The sequence below is a fragment of the Etheostoma cragini genome, chromosome 10 (genome assembly GCF_013103735.1).
Source record: "Etheostoma cragini isolate CJK2018 chromosome 10, CSU_Ecrag_1.0, whole genome shotgun sequence".
In the NCBI taxonomy this organism is placed as follows: Eukaryota; Metazoa; Chordata; class Actinopteri; order Perciformes; family Percidae; genus Etheostoma; species Etheostoma cragini.
The window spans coordinates 25,584,920-25,594,056 of NC_048416.1; the positions used below are offsets into that span (position 1 = coordinate 25,584,920).

At 38.6% G+C, this 9,137-nt stretch overlaps 2 protein-coding genes across 2 annotated transcripts; one reads left to right on the top strand and one right to left on the bottom strand.

Annotated features, from left to right (window-relative positions):
• Positions 1–740: 740 nt before the first annotated feature.
• On the bottom strand, positions 741–4,734 carry cetn4 (centrin 4). The gene is made up of 5 exons (XM_034882954.1): positions 4,562–4,734; positions 4,136–4,291; positions 3,795–3,923; positions 1,956–2,093; positions 741–1,017 (listed from the first exon to the last, which is right to left on the bottom strand). The coding sequence occupies exons 1-5, from the start codon at positions 4,562–4,564 to the stop codon at positions 928–930; spliced, it is 516 nt and encodes a 171-aa protein (XP_034738845.1). The 5' UTR covers positions 4,565–4,734; the 3' UTR covers positions 741–927.
• bbs12 (Bardet-Biedl syndrome 12) lies at positions 4,707–7,850 on the top strand. The gene is made up of 2 exons (XM_034882952.1): positions 4,707–4,879; positions 5,743–7,850. Exon 2 carries the CDS (start codon positions 5,755–5,757, stop codon positions 7,708–7,710), a length of 1,956 nt encoding a protein of 651 aa, XP_034738843.1. The 5' UTR covers positions 4,707–4,879; positions 5,743–5,754; the 3' UTR covers positions 7,711–7,850.
• The last annotated feature ends 1,287 nt before the right edge of the window (positions 7,851–9,137 follow it).

Consider the following 9,137-nt stretch of genomic DNA (forward strand, 5'->3'; position numbering starts at 1 on the left):
CTTTAAGAGTAAAACATGTTCAAAAGTAGCAGCAGCATCATGAGGACAAAGTCTGTAAGGGTTATTTTGCAAATCTACACCTTTGAATGTTCTTATAATTATCTTTTATATCATCAAACATTTTATGTGCGGAATATTAAAAACAAAATGGATATCTCATCTTGGAGCAAAGCTTTTCATATTTTCCACCCAATGTTCCTTCGTCGTCTAAAACACGTTATCAGAACTTTCACAATCAGTGGCAAGCATCCTCAAAATAATAGACAGCCGTCTGGCGGCTCGGAAAAACACGTCACTACAATATCCTGTTTATTTTAACAAGGTATGGTGTTTTGGTCAAAAGCAGTCTTCCACTGTATATGACAATTAATCAGCAGGATTATTTTTCCTATAACAAGATCAGAACATGAAGGTAACAGATGGTACCGTGTCTTCAACAGACATTGACTTTGGTTCAGTAACTCAAAACATGAAGTGAGAGTGACTTTAAGTTACTCATCTCAAGTTCACGCTTTTCATTTCTCTCTACAGTAACATCATTCTGGTTAGTCGACATGGACTTAGTCATATGACTTTCACTGTCTGTTCCCCGACATCAGACCATTATTGGCATGCATTGCCGTTGCAGAATGTACTGCAGCGGGAGAGACATTGTAAAGCACTGCGTGTTTCTATGCTATTGAAATACAATACTGACACTGAGAAACTAAGGTATAAGAAAGCGGAACGACAGAAAGAAATGTGATGAAATAGATTTATTTGTCTTGCATTGTAGAAAAATGTGTGCAAAGATACAGTATGTTAAAATAGTTATTTTCAAACTAAACAAATCTGTCCCCCCCCAAAAAAAAAGATTGTATAAACTGTTCTAAAAGAAACTAAGTTGAATCTTAAAAAGATTCCAGATCAAGGCTGTAACATTCAGGTTCAGTAAAGATTGGTCTTCTTCATTATTCTCAAGAACTCCTGCTCGTTGATCTCACCATCACCATCTCGGTCTGCCTCGTCGATCATTTCCTAAAGACGATAAGAAGCAAAGTCTTTATATTCAGATAAAAAAGTTACAAGTGCAATAAAAGCTATACTTGATATATCACATGTAATGGATAGGAACAACTCAAACTCTGACAATGTGTAATACAGGGCATCTCAGTGCTCTAATTCCTCAGAAATGACTAACCTAAAGCAACATTGTCACTGCTCTTTAATATCACATGCTAGAACATAACAGCATAACTGGAACTAGGAGATGAGAGAGAAGAGAAACGAGTATCCGTCTTGTTTGTAGTAAGTTTAAATGTAAGGCCATTTAATAAACAGTTCACTTTGAGTGCAAACATACTGCCCCAAAGAGTGCATTTAACATGAAAGATACGTAGTGCAAACATTGTGTGAAAAGGGACAATATCTGAAAATAGCAAAATATTTAAACTACTCTACAATCATTGCACAATAGAGCAGTTTGATGAAAACGCATCCTGTTTCCAATGGGATTTTAAAACAGTTTGTGGTGGTCAACCTTGAGGTTGTTCAGGGGAAAGAGGCGGTACGGAGCTACCCCTCTGACAACAGACTAAGGGTTAACATCAAGAACTGCAATGCTGTTACTTTGAATGTATGTCTCAATGAGGTTATAGCTTACATTTATATCATAAACAGGAACTCTTTCTCTTTGAAAAATAATTGCAAAACAGCAATAGCTTATTAATGGAAAGCACCAGTCAATAAAAGTGCATCACCATCACTTAAAAGAAACGCCTATTGGCCTTATTCATAAAGGTTTATTGGACACCTGTTGCCCGATTGTTGCATTTCAAAACACACCTTTTGAAAAGCAAGCTTTTAAATGCAAAACCTCTTTTTAGGTAGTGGTACGTCTATGTGGATGGACCACCCCAAAAAATGTACAGTAATGGTTCATGGGAAACACTGCATGTCAATATATACTACAATACCTGTAATTCTTCATCTGTGAGGTTTTCACCTAGCTCCTTGGCAACTCTCTTGAGATTTTTGAATGTGATTTTTCCCGTGCCGTCATCATCAAACAGCCGAAAGGCCTTTAATATTTCTTCTTTGGAGTCCTTTTCATTCTATTAACAATGAAGGAGTGACAAACATAACAATTGATGCATTACAGCCCAAAATGTGAGGTTTCTTGATCTAGATATTTACAAAGCAGACACCTTATCAGTAAATACAGTGGGGTTCGAAGGTTTGGGCACCCCAGGTAAAAAAAAAATCTATTAATGTGCATAAAGAAGCCAAGAAAAGATGGAAAAATCTCCAAATGACATCAAATGACAGATTAGACATTCATATAATATGTCACAAAAGGTTAGATTTTATTTCCATCATTTACACTTTCAAAATAACAGAAAACTAAAAAATGGCATCTGCAAAAGTTTGGTCACCCTGCAAAGTTTCTAGCATGCACCGCCTTCTTTGGAAAGCTGAGACCTGACAGCGTCATGGATTGTTTTCAATCATCGTCTGGAAAGAACAGGCGATGTCAATCTTAAGGTTTTAGATGCCCAGACTCATCTGACCTTGCCCCCAACAATCAGCACCAAGGCTTCTTCTAAGCAGTTGTCTGGAAAATTGAAACTGAAAATAGTTGGCGCTAACAAAGCAGGAGAAGGCTATAAGAAAATAGCAAAGCATTTTTAGATGCCAATATCCTCTTTTTGGAATGTAATTAAGAAATGTGAGTCATCAGGAACAGTGGAAGTTAAAGCAAGATCTGGAAGACCAAGAAAAATATCAGACAGAACAGCTCACAGGATTGTGAGAAAAGCAAGTCCAAACCCACGTTAGACTGCACGATCCATCCAGAAAGACCTGGCAGACACTGGAGGTTCGGAGCACCATTCCACTATAAAGAATTACTAGTTACAGATATGGTCTTCATTTAAGAGTCTTCAGAAGAAAAACGCTTCTATGTCCTCACCACAAAAATTAACGTTTGAAATTTGCAAATGAACATCTAGACAAGCCTGATGCATTATGGAAACAATGGGCATTACTATCAGTGTTTTCCCTAGGTTTGAGGTGCATGTATTTGGCAAATGTTACACTTTGCAATAAAACAAAATATGCAATTTCACATCATTTTGGACCATTATTATTACCATATTGGTGTCTAACTCATTGTAAAAGCTAGTGCAGATAAATAAATACATTCAAAATGCTTAAAGACTAAACCCTGCTAAATAAATTCCCTGCTCACATTGATTTCACATTCTTTCAGCTTAGGTGTTGCCCAAAACGGCTTGGGTGCTGTGCCTAAGCCTAATAATGGCAGGGAAAACCCTCCTATTGGCAAGCAAGACTGCCAGGAAGTGTGGTTCCATGCTATGGAAGTACCTCATATCTGTAATCAAACCAAATCTACTCAGTTTTGAATTGTACATTGCACACTTCGGTGTTGTCTTTGAAAAGTTGCGGAATGGACAGAATCCAAAACAAATTTCCCTTCGGGGACAATAAAGTATATCTTGTCTAACACCTACACCAGCTGCTCTCAAAAACTAAATGGACGCTAATGCATCTCCGCTCTGTTGTAAGTGTGGAGACCATTATCTATGGTTGAAACTGCCAGTTACATTCATACAACGTAATTTCTTTATAATTTAATGAGAGTGAATTTGTTTCTGGGATACTGTTGTGATGAGATAATGAACCCAGATTTATAACTTAAGGATTTGTTACATAGTCTTTCCAAGTTTAGAAATGACACATTTTAATTTCTAAGAAAGTTTCCATGTTTTGTATACCAGCTGTATTACACTCACCATTTTCAGTGTCATCATACTGAGAAAGTCACTGAACTCAATTGTTCCAGAGCCCTCTTTATCAATGTCTGCAATCATCTTCTTAATATCCTCTTTCTTTGGTTCAAACCCAAGCGCTCTCATGGCAACCTGTGGCACAAATAAAAGGGAAATCTTGGTCTGCTGTGGCATTGTTATCAGGGTATTTGTTCATTTAATCATACATACACTTGACGTGCCATCTGATTTAAAAAAAATAGTAAAACAAGGAAACTAATAAAGAAGGAAAAGTAAAATGTAATGAGTAATTTCCTGGCTCTTCCTTCTTTTCTAAGTTTTTTTGTACTAAACCAGAAACTAACCTTTAGCTCCTTCACATCTATTGTTCCAGTTCCATCTGTGTCAAAGAGATCAAAAGCCTCTTTAATTTCTTGCTTTTGCTCCTCTGTCAGTTCGGTTTTGGGACCTGCCTTTTTCCTTTGGCTAGCCGAAGGAGTTGCTTTTCGGTAACCTGAAGCCTGAAAAAAAAAACATTCACACAGTTTCTACTTTATACACTCAGTTGGCAAGTGCAGCAGAAAGACACACGGGTGATGTTTTTACATTTTAGTTGACCGTTAGGAGCGTTACAATCATGCTAGCTAACTTTAGCTTTCATGCTGCTCCACGAAACACGTTTCAAACAGCTTGATCTAGCCTCGCGCCAGCTTTCCACGATAAACACCAAAACCTCCTGAAAACACATAGCATACGTTTCCTACTAGATACTTATATGTAGGTATAGCTACCATTTAATTGAAAATGTCAGCTGGAAACTCTTCAATCTTCAATTCGTTTGGTAATCGGATGTCAACAAAACAAGCAGCAACGGTTTTTTTTCCTAGTCAAATGACATTGAAGATAACCAATAGAAATCATGAAATCCCGGGGACGCGTGCATATTGGCCAATTGCAACAAAGAATGGGCGGGTTTCAACTCTGTCCGCCAATGGTTGAGATAGTTTCTTGTCGCGCAGCAACCAGGAAGCAATGCTCATGCGCAGTCCTTAATCGTTTGAGCCGGAGCGTCTTGGCTTTGGGAAAAGAAAACACAATATTAAAGAAAGGTAACATTATATTGTTTATAGATGGATAAAGTTTGTTTCGCAGAAGCATCATTTGGAGCATATTTCTTCGGCTCACTTTTGTCTTGTTTTGGACTGGCCACCATTAGAAGTAAAGTAAATAGCAGCTAGCTAGCTTAGCTTTCAAGCTGCTGTTGGTCTGTTAACGTTAGCTAGCTACATAGGCTAGGCTAAATGCAGCTCTGTTGAGCTGTATGTATCTCTCCATGTCACTTGCTCCTTTAGATGTTGTTATTCTTTGTGTTGTCTAGTGCTCATTTAATGATTGTTTTAGCTGCATTTGGATATATGTTGTTGGCCCAACGTGTTCCCAGTGGTGGAATAAGTACGAACATCCATTAGGTAAATTAAAGTGAATAGGCTGCCACAATGAATGTTAACTTAATTACAAGTCCTGCATTCAGTAAAGTACATACACTTTAACCAGTTAAGTGTACTTAAAGTATCAAAAGTAATGCAGATAACACTTTGTCATACTGTTTTATATTTATATTGTACTAGTAATGGCTTACTGTGAGAGAGAGTTACAGTTAGTGGCGGTGTAGTACTTTAATTAATATTGCGTCATTTTGTAACTGCACCAGCTAATCACATGTTCTGTAAGTGAGCTAAATTTAGTTAAGTGCAACCTTACCCTCTGAAATGTAAGTAAATGTAAAACACACAAAAGTATACTAGTACAAGGGCCTTACATTTGAACTTAAATTCAGTACTTTAAAAACCTTATTTTAACTGTCACGTTATCGAGCAGTGGACAGTAAGATTGAACCCAAACCATGTTAACTGACTAGTTTGACTAGAGAGTTTTTTTTTTTTTTGCTTTTCTTTTCCTTTGCACAATTTAGGCACCTCAAGTAATGCTGGGAACCACAATTACAGATATAAACCTACAACAACATGTTGGACTGCAGAAGCTCTCAGCACTGGCAGGAATCACATATTCTTCTCTGGGACCCCATAAAAAGTACAAGTTTATCCAAGATGAAGCAAGTGGGGAGTCAGCTCTTGTGTGCTCGTGTTTTCGCATTTTTGAGAACCTGGAGCTTACCTGCGCGGTGGGTCAGCTGGTTTACGAGACTATCCAAGCCCACCAGAAGGTCTATCATACAGGGTCAGGATGCCTGCTGTTTCTTGCAGGAGCCTGGAGCCGTGCTGCTCTGGAGTGCCTTCAGACAGGAATTTCAGTAGCACATATCGTCTCGGCTATGTCTGAAGGAATAGATATATGCTTGGATGTTTGCAGGAAATGCAGCATCTCAACTGAGGGTCTTGATGTAGAGCAATCGGAGAGCAGCACTGTAACGACTCCAGGATTTCAACTGTCAAAGAAACCCATTGTAGAGGCTTCCCAAGCATTGAGACACATGCATGGGACAACAAAAGTTGGTAACAAGACTCTAAACGGAAGCGAACAAAGGAGAGTAAAGCTCAGCAGACATTTTTATGAGGCCAAGTCTGAAAATGTCTCCACAGAACTTCAACTTAATAAGCCTAAGCTTCCTGACATTGCACACATTGCTGAGGGATTGAGTCACGGTTGTGTCAATGTGATGAATTTAGTAGTTGAAGCCAGCCAAATACAGTCAAAAAATAATCCAAAAGATAACATCTGTTTCACGTTTGATGTGTCCAAAGTGGTTACTTTTGTGCTACCTGGTTTACCAGAGGACCAAACATGTGTGTTACCAGGCTGCATTGTTCTTGTGTCTGCTGAACAGGCTTTAGTGGCACATCACCTAAAAGAACAGCACTTGAAGGTTGCTCTAATTGATGGAGATTTCTCTGATACCTATCGCCATCTTGGCTTCAAAAGGCCAACAGGTATACAGTGTGTGAGTGACCAGTCAGATTTTTTAAGTTCAAGCTACGAGGACGATTGGATGGAAAAGGTTAGGAAACTTTTGTTGAACCTAGAAGTGAACATGATACTAGTTACTGGGCTTGTTAGTGAGAAAGTGATTCAATGCTGTTGTAGACATCAAATACTTGTGGTGGAAAAAGTAAAGGCTTCCATTTTAATGGCCTTCGCTAATGCAACAGCAGCCGTTCCAGTGACTTATGCCACACAGTTGAGCAAGCACTGTGTTGGCACTGGTGTGGATGTTGCCATATGGAGGGACCTCAGCAGCCATGAGAGTAATCCTTCAACCACTGTGAATATTTCCACTGTTAAGAACAGCAAATTGGTCACAGTGATCCTCACAAGCTGTGTACAGGCAAAGCTGCTGGCCCTGGAGGACCAGTTTTGGGCATGTGCTTATCGTTTACACCACATGCTGAAAGACAAAGTTCTCCTGCCTGGTGCTGGAGTGACGGAAATGCTTTGTATTCATCACCTTCAGAAGCAAGCAGATCACCGTGTTAAGCATCACAGAGAGAGGGATGAGGACGCTGTTCAGCAAACCAAAGCAGGAACCGCAGCAAACCCTTACAGGCATGTGGTGTTGCACCTCATGGCAGATGGTTTGATAGATTACATATCCACTGTAATGGTTAACACCGGACAGTATTCAAAAGCCAGAGCCAAGACTGCAGTGAGCCAACAACTGCAGGACTACAACGAAGGTCTAGGCATTGCTGCACGGCTCTCACCACTTGTCTTGGAAGGTGAACAAGAGGATAGTGGAGTTTCATCATTCATGAAATCCAGTGAAGCACCAGCAGTAAAAATCTATGATAATCTGAGTGTGAAGCAGGAAGCATGGAGGAAAGCCTTAGATCTGGTTCTACTGGTCTTGCAGACTGATTCCGAGGTCATCACAGGTATTGGCCAAAAAAGTGATGGAACACAAGAAAATGTAATGCTGTTATGATCTAATCCTAACATCTCGGTGGATAAATTGACCGTTCACAACTCTGAATGTTTTTTGTGGGGGGAAAGTTCATTTAGACTGTTTAAAATGTTTTTTAATGACTTGTACGAAGTAAAAGTAGAATAAAGTGTGTCTTTATAAATATATATATTTTTTTTCCCCTTGTCATCAATATATAGTCAAAGGACATCATTAAAAAATGCTACAATTTGTTACCACCTGGGGGAGACAAATTAATAGGACTCTTTAGTCTACAGTATATGGCTCTCATTCAAGCTGATGAAGGTACATATGATAAAAGAATTGCCAAACATTCCGAATGGTGAGTCTAACAGGTAGTTCTAGTTCAAACGTGTCCACTAATAAAATTAAGATGCAAGGTAAAAAACAAAGAAAGAAGCAAAACAACATATATGAACAGTAAAGTACCAACTCTTCTGTTTTTTGTTTTTCTCGAGGGTTCAAAGTGATATTTAGATGTTCTGCCCTCCAGGTATTTAGAAAGCTGTGACAAATGAGCATCTTAAAAAAAAACAGACATGAAGTACAGTCAGGGGTAATTATTATAAATTTCCATATTTTTATTGTATTCATGTTGAGATCTTGGTTACATTTTTTGTCACGAAGGTGCTGTTGCATACTATTTTTCACAAGGGAATTCCCTAAAACTCTGTTTATCTGACTTAGATTACATTACTTGTACATGACCTTAAACACATGAGCTCAGTTCAGCCTGAAAAAACAAAACTACAATTAATTTTCTCCCAGCGAGCATGGGTATAAGTTTGTTTTGTCAGTATGTTTTTTTTAGTCTTGGGACAGTACACTTCCTTAATGATATTTTCCTATGCTTCATTATGTGTACAGCTTGGCTAACACAGTTCACATTGGCCACTGCTTCCCTGCCAATTGTGGTAGTTTTATGACCTGCTCTGCCGTTATGTAGTTGTTTGATGGAGAAAGTACACCTCCAAACCGAGAACATCTTTTAGGTTAAGTCTTATTAGGCTGCGTCTTTTTATAAAGGTAATCACAACTTCTGGAGGTTATTTTAGTCGTTTGAAGGCTAGAAACTTTTGGTTGCCTAACATTTCCAATCCTACGTGATCATTGAAAGGTCACAAGTATATTACCATGCCACCACGCTCTGACCCTTGCACTTCCTAGCATTGCCGTCAAAAAAAAGTGTTATTCTGAAGAGAAATGTCTACTAATTGGAAAAATCTGATAAAGATAATTCACATGAAGATACAGCACACTCTTGGTTATCTTTAGACTTTTTCCTATTGTGCATATAGTGTCGAAGGTGTCAGTTGAAACACAACATGATATCTTCCATTTCCTCTGAGATCACAGAGAGAGCGCGTCTTGTTGCATTCTAAAAATAGTTCAGTGAAATAAAAACGTTACAAAGGTTTTACGGTGAG